Genomic DNA, 14,161 nt, shown 5'->3' on the forward strand with positions numbered 1-14,161 from the left:
ACAAACAAACAAAACACCCACAAACAAGTTCAACAACAATTCAGGGTGCAAAAGCAAAAGCAAAACCAAAACATGATAAAATCAAACCCATAAAGCCACTTTCTAAATGTTCATGGATATTACTTTCCATTGGTAAACTCAGCTTTAATGAAAGGATGTTACCCAGATTTACACATTGCACAAAATGTCACTTGGCACCCTCTTAATATGTACACATTTTAGACAATCTGTAGTAACTACTTTTCATACATCCATGGAAAATACATTCACGCTCAACTGGGTGACGTGTGCCTGTAACTAACTCATAGCTGCTCAGGTAAAGAAAACTAGAGTATTTCAGTTTCCGTAGGCATACAAAATGTTGGGGCCTCATCTAAACAAGCTGTGCAAGTGGTGCATGTCTGTAATCCTTGAGTCTCCAGAGGACACAAGCAGGGAAAGTGCAGTTAGACACAGGTCTATAATAAATAAAGAGAAAAACATGCAGACCCTATCCCTGTGTCTATGGCTAAACCCTACAGGCCTAGGGACTCAAACAGGCCAATGTTAGAAGCCAGCAATCCAAGAGACCCTTCTCATTTTTTCCCAGCAAAGAACTCAAAGTAATAGTAGAGATGTGGCTCAAGGGACAAAAAGCCATGAGCTTTGGCTGCAAGTTTAAACCCCAGACCTGGTGCAGCACACACAAACACATTGCCACACACAGAACAACACATCAAACATTGTCTAAAACTAAGCATACTGAAAAAAAGAGAAGCGGGCATGGGGGCATTGGGATTTGGTGTGTGACGCAAAACACTGCTTGCCTAGCCAACGAGACCAGGCCAAGTTCAAAACAGAGGACAGCCCCCAAAAGATAAAGTAGAAAAAGCAACTTACAATAAAAAGAACAGAATGTTAAAAAAGAGGGGGGAAGGGGAGTGAGATGAGAAGGGATGGTAAGGGGAAACAAAGGAAGAAACAACAATATTGGATACAAAATGTACTCAAGGACTTGCTCATGTAATTATAACCCTCTAGACTGTATTTCCCAGTAAAAAAAAAAATTAAAAGAAGAAATTGTATGGCTGGTAGTATGTTAAGAAATCCTTTATTAAAAGCCCAAGAAAGCAGAGTGGGGATGAGGTGACACTGTTCAAAGACATATATACTGATTATATGTACTGTGTAACTGTAACCACTGTGTACATCTCCTTTATCATATGAACAAGTAACGCTTTTGGGAATTGTCACGGCAAAGTTTAAACACAGAAGATTTACAGTTACATGAATCCTACCCACAGGATACACAGTCCATTTTCCACAAAGGGCCTAGTGAGTATCCCTATTGCATATGTTCATCCTTGTTCCACCTTTGCAGTGCCCTTTCTTACCTTCCCAAATACAAATAATCCAAGAAGCCAGACCAAAAGAAAATGAAAGTGAAACAGCAACAATGTCTTGTTTCCCTTTCTTGAAGTACCGTGTCATAGAATATTATTCTGTATGGTCATCTGTACATAGCTCGCGATTCTTTATGCACCACTCCGAAGCTTGCTCAATGTGTTATATTAGTTGGAATATTCAAACTTGTATGGAAAATAATAAGACTTAACACACAATACCAGTTTGTCTGGGGCACAACAAAGGCAGTACTCAGAGGAAAATGTAGAGCTCTGAGTGCTGACTTACTTCAAGAAGTTGGCGAAAATTCAAGTCAGCATTTTAGTGATGCAGCTCAATCTCCTGGAAAAACAGGAATAAGCCAAATCGCCTATCAATAGATGGAAACAAATAATCCAAATCAAATCAGAAATAGCTAATTAGAGCATAAAAGATCATATAATCAACAAAACAAAATGCTGGCTCTCTGAAGACATAACAAAATGGACACCCTATCAAGGAAGCACACCCAAATAAAAGAATTTAGAGATGAAAGTGGGACACATCCCAACAGAAATATGCAAGATTCCAAGCATTATACTTCACAAATCTTTATGCCAATAACTTTGAGAATCTAGGAGGATGGTGGCATTCCTAGAGAACATTGACAGCCCCAACTGGCCCCCAAAGTGAAGATTTAACTTTAATTTAGATCAGTAACGAGTAATGAAATTGAAATGGCAGTAAAGGACCACCCATCCAAGAAAAGCCTGGGACCAGATGGATTCACAGCCTGAGTCTATAAGACCTTCCAAGGAGAACTCTTTCCTAATCTCTTCAAACTCTTCAGTGAAATAGAAACGGCTATATCACCTCCAAACACACTCAACAAATAACTTTTTTTTTTTTTTAAAGGCCCAAGACGTTATTCTGTAGTTGACTACAGGAGTAAGTTTAACTACTGGTAAATTGTTTTGCTTCCTGGTTGAAAGTGGTTAGAATGTCTATGCTACTGGGTGTGCATGTGTGTGCATTTGGGGGTGGGGAATGATTGAACTCAGGGCTTGGGTGTTCTGATCAAGGCTACGCACTCTTCCACTGGAGACACACTCCACTCCGTGTCTTCTGGTGTTGAATTGAAGATAAGAGTCTCACAGCCTTTCCTGCTCCATCTGGCATAAAACTTCAATCCTCATATCTTAGCTTTCTGAGTAGCTAGGACTATAGGCCTCACGTGGCACTTGCAAATGGCTCAGCTCCACTCTTTCATGGCACTAACAAATAGCTACTTGGCAATCTCATTGTACATTAACCTAAAACAAAGTCCTGTGAGCGAGAGAAAAAATAAAGATACTGAAGATGAGAAGTTGATGTGATAGGAAAATACAAACAATAATGCAGAAATAATCTAGTAGGCCCTTGATTCAATCTATGAACTTACCAGAAACGGTCATTATGCATGTTATGTGGTATTTTCAAGATCTTATTTGAAGGGCCCACTACATTCTATATTGTGTTTTTGTTGTTCACTGCCTTATGACAAAAATTCAGAAACGGAGGTCACCACATATTTGCTGAGTAACTGCCTTTGAAACACTTTTTACAACGAATTTTTTGGGGGGTGGCAAGTGCAGCATAAGCTGTAGGGTGACTGCCCAAGACCCTGAGTTCAACCACCAGTACAGCTTACAACAACAGCAAAATGCCTAGTAGCCCAACTACTCAGAGGCTGATGTCTGAGAATTAGGCTTCAGAAATAGCCTAGGCAAACAAATCTGAGATACTCTGATCATCACAAAGCAATCAGCAGCAAGCTCTGCTATCAGGAACAGCAACAACAACAGCAAAAACAACAGCTTCAAACAAACAGACAAACCCACAAAATCCACAATAGACAAGAGGAAAAAGATTCTACATGGTTTCCATTGTACTTTTACAAATAAGCACCAAGGAAAGGCTATCTATTGGTGGAGACAAGAACATTCCAGAAGCACATGCTGTGAATACAAAACAGGTAGCTGTGAAGGAGGCAAGGATTTTGGTTTTGATTTGTTTGTTTGTTTGTTTGTTTAACTGTAATAGGTACATGGGTAGGACCTCTGGGCCTTGAGCTTGCTCTGCCTGTGTGCTTGCTTGCATGCCTGGCTCTCTAGGACATGAGACAGGCCTTCTGACGGGCTTTGTGTTGGTAATTGTGGAAAAGGGTTGTAACCGACTTTTCCCTCCAGGCTGGTTTTGAACTTGATCCTCCAGCTTCTCAGAGATCTCAACCAACTGTCCTCTCCTGAGGATCAGGCAGCTGGCTACACCAGAGAATTCATCTGTTGCTCAGAACTGCTCATGGTCACAAACCTATCCCATATCAAACTTAAACACATTTGATTGGGCTTAAAGACAACAAAGATAGCATGGGAAGTAGAGAGACACATGGATTTATTCATGTGCTTATTTCTAGAAACTGAACGCAAGCCTTCATTCATTATATTGGTAAATACACTTCCACAGAGCAAAGTTGGTGACATTGTTTTTCCCAAAGAAAATGAGGTAAAAAGCAAAGCATAGCAAAGCAAAACAACAACAAAATCCAGTGGCTTTACATTTTACATCACACCACTGGCTTGTACATAAGATAGAGAATAGATTTGAGTAGGCTGAGACATTTCAATATAACAATAACTCCTTTCTTTTTTATTTGGAAGTTTACAAACATGTAACATCCAGTGCAAAGGTTGTTGAAGGTTTACTGAATTAAGTGCATTAATATAGAAAGGTTGCCATAATATGCTCCAACTGGTGGCTCAAATAACACAAACTTGTTCTCTCACACTTTTTAAGTCTCAGAATTTTTGGGGGGGTTGGGGGGCCCGGTCATTGGGCCTGAACTCTCGGCCTGGGCACTGTCCCTCAGAAATTCAGCTGAAGGCTAGCACTCTACCACTTGAGTCACAGCGCCATTTCCGACTTTTTTCTTTTTGCTTATGTGGTGCTGAGGAATCGAATACAGGGCCTCAGGCATGCAAGGCAAGCGCTCTACCACTGAGCCAACTTCCCAGCCCAAGTCTCAGAATTTTTAAAGTGCTTGATTTCCTCCTAGAGACAAAGCAGCATTCTCACTGTTACCTCTTCACAAGCTCTTCCTTCTGTATGTTTCTGAGTCCTAACACCAAATATAGCCATTAGTTATGTAAGCCTAGGCCCTATGCTTAGTACTTTTTGTGGATTTTATGGAATGATTGCTGTGACTATCCTATCACTTATGTAGGTGCTGAAGAGCTCTGGTCTCCCTAGTTTACTAGGACATGTAATTCACTCCATAATGTTGTTCTCTACTTTACTCAACTCCAAATTCTTTCACACCAGTTAAAGATGTTCAATCATGCCCACTAATAGTGTCTGGAGCCACCGCCTTCCCTTCTCTTCTCTTTCTGAGGGCGAACCTGCATTCTGACCACCCTTCCATGGGCCCTAAATGCTGGAGGAGCTCCATGCTGGATTTCTCGGCTTTGGCATTGCTGGCCCTACATCCACATCACACCACTCTCTCCCTACCCCTTTTTGTAGTGATAACTACCTGTGGGCCCTCTGACTCTCTCTGTTTCTCTCTTGATGTGGCACTCCAGAAGCATCCTTATGCCTCCTTGGCCGGTCCTTCCCGTTTGGGACAATGTGAAGCTCAGTATAAGATAATCTCTGGGTGCACATTGTACAAATAAATACAGCCATCCACTCTAGCCTCTTTTCACTCACCATACTCCACTGGGAGATACCAGTTCCTTCCCACCTAAGACACTCCTTTAGGGTGTCTCCTCGGCTCCCTGGATGTCTTTTCACTCAAGGAGTCTATAAAGACAATACACCTTATGTTTTATTGAAATAAGGCTTAGCCAGTATACATACCACACAACCAGGCTTAATGGCCCCTAAACCAGACTTGTGGTTAAAATATTCTCGGAGACTTGGACAATTATTGCTACAACCGTGGTAATTGGCTAGTAGTTCTATACAAGTTCAGGCTTTCCTTGCTCTCCATGCTTGTTCTTCCCTCTGCCCATCCTGTCCAGCTTTCCCTATGCTCCTGGCACATGGGTAGCAGCCCATCGCTGACAAGTCACCAGGGAGCCCAAAGATTGCCCAGAGACCCAGTGACTATCCATTTGAATTTCTGAATTGCCTCAAGGTGGTGCTTCAGCACTATACTTAGTTGGACCCAGAGTCAAAGGAAAGCATCATTGTTTTTAAATTTCACTCTATACAATAAGGACCAACCATGGCCCTCAAACCCCACAAGATCAAGTGAGCATGGCCTTTCGGGTTTTCATTAGGAGATGCCTGATAAGGCTGTCTGGAATTGGGGAAAGATCCTGCTCCTGGTGGCTGCTCTCTGGACTACTCAACCAAGAGGCACCCAACACACACCACCCAGCCTAAAACTTGCCCTGCTAAGCAATCACTGCCTGGATCTTGTGCAACCGGGAGTCAGAGTCAATTGTCCTCCCCATCTGTACAAGGTGGGCCATACTCTAGCTAGTACCTTCAAAAGGCATACTGCCTTTCATTAAATCTAATTTCCTATTATCATTTAAATTAAAGATAACATGTACCTTTATGGCAGGAGAATTTATTGTTACTGTTTGCCTTGCTTTATGGAAACAGTATGTTTTTGCTAATCTTGGCTGAGCATGCTACCTCAAAGTGGTTAGGAAAAGATGTTTTTGGTATACTTACTATGTAATGCTAACAGTATGAGAGTATCACAGCCAGGCAAAGATTAAAAGAACACAAAATGAATTGGTCTCAGCGCCAAGCATCCCTAAAGTTCTCCTCTTGAAAGCCTGGCCTCTGTAGTAGAGCAAAACACTGAGTTATGATTGGTTGAATCATAATGGATATCTTCATGAATGGATTAATTCACTGGTAAGTAACTATGGTATTTCTGTGAAAAGATTCTGGTTTATCATTTTTTCCCACTACATCTGGCAGTTGACCTCATGGCCGGTGCTGTCCCTGACTTTTGGTGCACGAAGCTACTTTATCCACAGCACTGCTTCCCAATTTTTCTGGTTAACTGGAGCTAAGAGTCTCGCGGTCTCGTCTTCCTGGGCTGTACTTGTACACAGAACTTTGGATCTAAACCTCCTGGGTCACTAGGATTACAGGCCTCAGCCACTGGTACCCAGCAAAGGTAGACTTCTTAAAGGCCTCTATCTCCATTCTCTTCTGTCTCTCTCCATTTAGAACTGACATGAGGTGAGCAGGTGGCCTCACCTCATCACCTGAGATACCCAGTTTCCACCATGTTCTTCTTAACCTAGATCACAAATAAGGCAGCCAGGTGGCAGTGGACAGAATCCTTGGACACCATGAGCCAAAGTGAATTGTCTCTTTTCGGGCTAGGAAGGTTTCTCAGTGGTAGAGCGCTTGCCTTGCATGGCTGAGGCCCTGGGTTCGATTCCTCAGCACCACATAAGCAAAAAGAAAAAAGCCGGAAGTGGCACTGTGGCTCAAGTGGTAGAGTGCTAGCCTTGAGCTGAAGAGCTGAGGGACAGCGCCCAGGCCCAGAGTTCTGGCCCCACGCTGAACCCCCCGAAATTTATTTTTAAAAGAGATTTTACTTTTCATGTAATGGAACAGTGATCAACTATCATTCCTCATTAATAGTAGGATGCCAGCTCCTAAAGAAACACTCTAGAGCCGGGCCCTGGTTGCTCACGCCTGTAATCCTAGCTACTCAGGAGGCTGAGATCTGAGGATCGCGGTTCAAAGCCAGCCCGGATAGGAAAGACCATGAGACTCCTATCTCCAATAAAGCACCAGAAAACCGGAAGTGGCGCTGTAGCTCAAGTGGTAGAGCGCTCGCCTTAAGCTGAAGACCTGAGGGACAGCACCCAGGCCCAGAGTTCAAGCCCCACGACCGACAAAAAAAAAAAGAAAGAAAGAAACACTCTAGGGGTTTGGCTTACTAAGATCAACATTCATATAAAAAATGCAAGTTAAAATATAAAAGACAGCGCAGGGAAGGTGGTTCAGTGGTAGAGTGCTTCCTTTGCATTCATGAGGCCCTGGGTTCGATCCTCAGCACCACATAAGCAATAAGAAATAAGCAGGAAGTGGTGCTGTGGCTCAAGTGGCAGAGCACTAGCCTTGACCTGCAAAGCTGAGGTACATCACCCAGGCCCAGAGTTCAGGCCCCATAACCGGACCCTCCCCCCCCAAAATAAAAAAAATATATATATAAAAGAAACAATGTGATGAACATGAAGAAGATAAACCTCAACTGATTAAGTACTTAAAAAGTCACCGGGCTTTGTATTTAGCTCTTTATAGCATGAGAATAACAGTGTTGTCTACCATCAATTTGAGATACTATCTCAAACAGAATGGAAGCTAAACAGGGCTGTTTGTGGCTCAACTGGTGGCTCATCACCTATGAAGCCCAAATCCCTGAGAGTCATATTAACCTTTTATAAAACAAAAATATTCTCATCTAATTTTTGCAATCAAACACATATTTCCAACCATGTATACACTAGCATTTCTTAAATAATTGATATTTTTCACAACGAGTACAAAAGGACATAAAATATCCAAAAGTGAATTTCAGTGAAATCATAACTAGCCATGCTAAGATCTTTCTACTCTTGGAAAAGTTTAACAGAAACAACTTCTTTAACTTAGCCAACTGAATATAAAACAAAAAGCAGACTATTATCCCAACAGTTTAGTAATCTACAACAATTTCATTTTTCTTTGAAGTGATTTTTTAATTGTGAAAATAGTGTACAGAGGTGTTACAATTACATGAGCAAGATAATGAGTACATTTCTTATCAAGCATTGTAGTCTCCTCTTTTGTTTCCCCTTCCCATCCCTTCCCATCCTCCCCCTGCCTCCACATGCATTCCTCCCCACTCCTTCACCCTCCTCCACTCACCAGTTGGTTTTGGACATAACAACTTGTACATCTCAATGTTGCAATGGGTCTACCTGTATCCCTATTTAAATGATTTGTTTTTCCCCTTCCCCTCCACAAATTATACCAACATCAGGTACAGTGAAAGCAGGGGTTATACTGTGGGTGGGTGGCATACAAAGCAACAAAGAAATAATCTTATAAATGTGTTAGAAACAATCGCATGAAAGAAAAAAAAACATTTGAATACATATCTTAGTGTTCATTTCCCTAACATCACCTTGTCTGACCTTTTCTGCTTTACTTTGAGGTGATTTTTTTTGTCCAAAATTTTCTGGCTTTTCACTCTGCAATGCCACAAGTTAAAATCAACACACTTGACTCCAGGGAGGCTGAGAAATATGAAGCATGTAAAGTGTTCTCTTATCTTTCTGTTTATTTAACAAATGTCACCAAATTAATGTTTTTGTACTTTTTAAATATCTTATGTTAAATTTTCATTTGAATATTTGTATTAAAAATGAAATTCAAAGAAGACTTTGAAAATTGTTACACATACAAAAATTTATTCTCCACAATACCTTACCATCGGACTAAACACCATGGGAACATGTAGAGGTAGTAAGAAGCTATAAGAGGCTTCAAAACTCAATCTGTATTTATGGTGGGATGTCAAACTTGAAAATGAGTGTGAAGAAGTTGTGTGTGTGTGTGTGTGTGTGTGTGTGTGTGTAACACTACAAAATAAAAGCCTATTAGCACACGTAGACTGGAGTATCATGAACCAGAAGATTCTTCAGAATGTGCTTCTTAAAATCAGTTCTATTAGTTGCCCCATTTGGCAGTGTCCCTTTCTATTTTAAGAGATGTAAAAAATTTCCTCTTTTCTAAAAAGCTTAATGCCTCAAGACGAGCAAAGTGAATTAATTTCATATTTCATTTATAGTCAAGTTAGTGACTTAACATGGAGTGAACTCTTAGACAAAATGGAAAGACTGGCTGATATTTGAAAGCCAAACTTCACATCTGAACTCTGTGTGTGTGTATGAGTGTGTGTGTGTGTGTTTGTGTGTGTGTGAAGATGTGTGTGTGTTGGGCTTATCGTCTGTCTGTCTGTCTGCCTGCCTGCCCAAACTCAGGCCTTAGGTGCTGCCTCTGAGCTTCTTTTGCTCAAGGCAAATCTGAGCCCCTCCACTGCTTCCATCTTAAGCTTTAATAAAAGCCAGCCTGCATAGGAACTCTTCAAGCATTGTTTTCTAACAAACAAAAAGAAGGCTTAATCTGCCACTCTAGGAATTACTTCTCATTCATTTATTAAATGGAGTTATAATTCCTCCTCATGTCCCTTTCATTGCAAAACAGAAAGTATCTTTACCAGCTTCTCAGAACAGAAGGACCATGTCTGAGTTAATTTCCCAGAACAATTCAAGGCAGGAATAAAAGTTATTAGGGAAAACTTTCTACACAGTTCACTCGTTTTATCTCTCTACTTCACATGAACTCTACTCTTTTATATCAAGTTTACAGAAAGATCGCAGACATTTCTAGATATTCAAGCTCTATATTGTCGAATAGTTTTCACCCTAGACATAAGATTTGAGGAATACCCAAGAAAAACAGCTAAGTGGCCAAAAGTGTCACCAGGTACCATGCACTTCTGAGAGTCTTATAAAGCCTGACTACATGAGGTCTCATTTATAAAACACAATCTGAACACACAGAGCAAAAATCAAAATTACTTGGAAAGGTAGCTCTGCTGAAAAATAGAGAGACAGTACAAAGGAAATCTTATGCTCAGTAGTAGCATTCTTTTCCCACTGGACAAAATGAAAACTTTGGGCAAATACGGTCAATGTGTATTCAGCTTCACTAGTGTGCTCACACGGAAAGTCTCACAGTCTAAAAGGCTGAAGAAACTAAGACCAGGAAATGATTCCTTGTAAAGTTCAGTTAAGATCTGACACTATTTATATTACCAAAATCATCTCATCTCCAAGGAATGTGAAAATGTCTGCCCCAACCTGGTTAAGATGATTACTTTTTAGAGTGACTCATCTTGTTGAGATGAGGAAAGTTAGGTAAGTAAGCATGCATTAAAGCTTCAAAGACTAAAACTTCAGTAAAGAGAAGGATTGGCTACTTTCTACAAAGCAACTTGTTGATGATTTTTAATCTTTTTTCTTTTTGCTCATCTGTTAAAGAAAGAGAGTAAGATCCAGAACGCTCTACTGAATAAAGCCTACAGAGAACTCAGCTGTATTTGTACATCAACAGCTGCCTATGACCAAGGATGACTGCCTTTAAGAAAGTCTCTTGCTTCACAGCACAGGTTTATAAAGATCCGTGGACACACTGAGAGGACAAGCTCTCATCTGTATGGTGTCGCTGTATGTGCTGGTTCTTTTCAGAGGGTCTTCGAAATCCCTTCTTGCAGTACTCACAGCGGTGAGGGTAGTCTTTTGTATGAATGGAGATAACATGCCGTTTAAAGCCTGAGGCATCTGTGGTGCTGTACTCACAGTGCTCACACTGAAACACTTTCCGACCACTGTGTGTGTTCATGTGCTTTTCAAGCTCATCCTGTTGTTGAAATCCCTTTCGGCACCTCTTACATCTAAAGGGAGGATCCTTGGCGTGAACTGACAGAATGTGGCTACTTAGCAGAAATGGATCTGAAATCTTGAAATCACAATGTCTACACTGATGCATTTTTTCATCCGTGTGGACAGCGGCATGTTTCTTGAGTTCGGAAGGCCTGTGAAAACCTTTACCACACATGTCACACTTATGGGGGTACTCCTTGGTGTGAACTGAAATTATATGTCGTTTCAAATCACCTGAGCTTGAGCTCCTGTGGTCACAATACCAACACTGGTGTCTTTTGCTTCCTGGGTTGATAAAGCCATGTTGCCTTGCTTCTCTGGTATCTGGGGAAGTCAGAAGATAAATGTCACCCTTAAATGGCATCTCTTTGCTGGGCTTAGACTTTGGATGTGTTTTCAAGTTAGAAGAGTCCGCAGACTCATATTCCCAGGACAAGTGCTAATAGAGCTCCCTCCGCCCCATCTCCCTACTCCCCCCCCCCCCACCTCCACAACCCATAACCTCTCCAATGGATTCTCATGTGGATTCTGTGCTCTAATACGGGCCAAAACATTTTCTGCACCCTACACAATTGTGGGGAGAGTTCTTGCTAAAAGGTGATGACTCAATATCCCTTGTAAAACAGCTGTCTCGCATTCACAGAATTTACACCTAAGTACCTTTTGGTGGCACCTTTTCTTTACATATCACTTTATGATAAAACAAAAGTCTGAGAATGAGAAAAATATCATCCTATATGCCTGCAGAGGGACCACAGCTGTACTTGACGATTTGGTTCTTTGTCTATTGGAGATAATGGTCTCATGTATTTTCCTGCCCAGGCTGGCTTATCTTGACAATAATGAGTGAAATTTGAGTGCATGTGGCTCATGCTAGTAATCCCAGATACTCATGAGCCTGAGGATCTGAGGATTGAGGTTCCAATCCAGACAGGGCAGAGAAGTTCCTGAGACTCTTATCTCCAATTATACATATGAGAGAGCTGTAAGGGATGTGCCAGCTCACTTCATTCAGTGCTAGACCCAAATAAGAAAAAAATGCAAGGGGAAAAAGAAAGGAGAGCTAGCACCCTAGCCATGTACCTTAGCTCAGGGGTCGATGACCTAGAATAAAACAAACAAACAAGAAAAATCCTGTGAGTTGAAACTCACAGGACCCTAAAAACAATGACCAGACCCATAAGGTGGGTTGGGAATTTTGTTTCATCTCCACTAAAATCAGCTTACAGTTTTGATTCCTTTCCTTCATTCTGAACCACAATCAGATTTTTCCAAGGAACTCATTCATGACTCTCCCTGAATTCTAGAAACTCTATTTTCAAAAACAAAAGCTACTTGTAGCTCATCAATTTCTTCTAAAACCTCACCAACGTGTGGAGTGAAAACTACCCTTCCCTCACCCATTTGCTGTTGCTGGGAATCATCTCTCTTCCTTTTCCCTGGGTTTTGTTTAGCGAGTCGATCTTGGCCACCACACTCATCTGCATGCAAGAGGGTACCTGCTCCAGAAGTCTGGTTTTCAGGTCCATCAGAGATATCACCTAGTAAGTGAGTATTAAAAACATTTTTACAAAGTATTATGAGGCATAAAACAGTAGGGACTCTTAGCCCCAAACATGAAAACAAGTGCTGACACTCATGAGATATAGAAACTCCTTATTTCAGTCACTGTGTCTTTTTAAAATTCTTACTTTATTTTTAATGTGTACAGTAGCAACAGGGGATATGCCATAGGGGAAAGAACATACAAAGAAACAACAAAAACAACAGAAAGTAATAAAATCACATGGTACTTTTAAAACAGTAACAATTAAGACAGACCTCTTGTGTCCATATCTTGGGGTTCCTTTCACTTGGCACCAGCTTATATGGTCATTTGTACAAGGTTTCTGAGCTTTTCAGCTCTCTGATAAGATTATCCTCTATGGATACTAATTATTGCAAATAAGGGAAACCATGAGACCTAAATGTCCTTGGGACTGGTCAACTTCACTTAATACGATCTTTTCCAAGTCTTTCCATTTCCTAACAAAAGGGACAGTATGGTTCTTTCTGATGGAAGCCAGAATTCCATTGTATATATGTATAATATCTTCTTGATCTACTCTTCTACTGAGGGGCATCAGAAGTCAGATTGCTGGGTCACAGGGGAGCTCTATGTGTTTTGAGGAACCTCCATACCGCTTAGGGACTGTTTATGGACACATTCATATCGAGACCAGGAAACACCTTGCTTCCAAACCCAGCAATCTCCTAAAGAGGTGGTCAAGTCATGAGCCATGTACAAGCAAAATTATAAGCTAACACATTGAAAGTCTGTCCCTTTCTAACGTACCTGGAAACTCAGAGCAAAATGCATAGGGAAAAAGAAAACCCATCTGAGAATTCCTCACCTCTCCTTAAACCACCACAAATTCATTTCTCAGTGCTAAACTCTGAATAACACAGATGCCAGTTTTTTCATTATTCAAAGACTGAATTCTTCAACTACTATGTGACTTACCGTAAGCAACTGTCCATGAGACTGGCATCAGAGCTTTCATTTCATTGTCACCCACTTGCTGTTCATGTATAGCAGAAGATGCTAGAGCGGTAGCATATTCCTCTCCTTTAATCACATCCATATATCCTTCATCAGTAATTTCAACAAAACCTAAGTACAAAATTAAGTAGATGCACAAAAAGTTAAAGATATTAATTTCTGAGACTCTGCTGTAATTCATACTTTGATTTTTCATACAGAATCTTGCTAGCCCATGCTGGCTGAAATCCTCCTGACTCAGCTTCCCAAAGTGCTATGAATGAAGGTGTATACCATCGACCCCTTCCATAAACTTTCAAAGCACCAATGTCGCTGGGCACCGGTAGGCTCATATGTGTAACCCTAACAGCTCAGGAGGCTGAGATGTGAAGATCTGAGGTTCAAAGCCAGACTGGGAAGAAAAGCATGTGTCACTCTTTTCTGCAGTTAAACACCAAAACCTCAAGCTGAAAGAGACACTGTTGTTCAAGTGATAGACCTCCAGTCCTGAAAACACAAAGGTAAAGCACAGAATTCCACCACTGAATGTAAACCCCAAGGGGAAGAAAGGGAAAGACAGAAAGAAAATGAGACAGAGAGAAGGAAAAATGGAACAAAGGATGAAGGGAGGGAAAGAAGACAGAAAGAAAGGAAGGAAAGCGGGGAGGATAGAAGGAAAGGTGCAAGAAAACAAGGAATGAACACAGAAAGGAAGAAAGGAAGTAACAAAGGCTGAGAAGGAAAGAATAAAGGCAAAAAGAGGACA

At 41.1% G+C, this 14,161-nt stretch overlaps 1 protein-coding gene across 1 annotated transcript in view; it reads right to left on the minus strand.

Annotated features, from left to right (window-relative positions):
• Window positions 1–8,350: 8,350 nt before the first annotated feature.
• LOC138823811 (zinc finger X-chromosomal protein-like) overlaps window positions 8,351–14,161 on the minus strand; it is a 24,716-nt gene continuing 18,905 nt past the window's right edge. The window contains exons 4-6 of the mRNA XM_070017371.1: window positions 13,378–13,527; window positions 12,275–12,415; window positions 8,351–11,198 (exon numbers count right to left, since the gene is read on the minus strand). Of these exons, the coding sequence (XP_069873472.1) occupies window positions 10,603–11,198; window positions 12,275–12,415; window positions 13,378–13,527 (887 nt within the window). The 3' untranslated portion in view covers window positions 8,351–10,602. The remainder of the gene's footprint in view (window positions 11,199–12,274; window positions 12,416–13,377; window positions 13,528–14,161) is intronic.

Source organism: Dipodomys merriami, unplaced genomic scaffold (assembly GCF_024711535.1).
Source record: "Dipodomys merriami isolate MVZ:Mamm:240054 unplaced genomic scaffold, mDipMer1.0.p SCAF_123, whole genome shotgun sequence".
Taxonomy (NCBI): Eukaryota; Metazoa; Chordata; class Mammalia; order Rodentia; family Heteromyidae; genus Dipodomys; species Dipodomys merriami.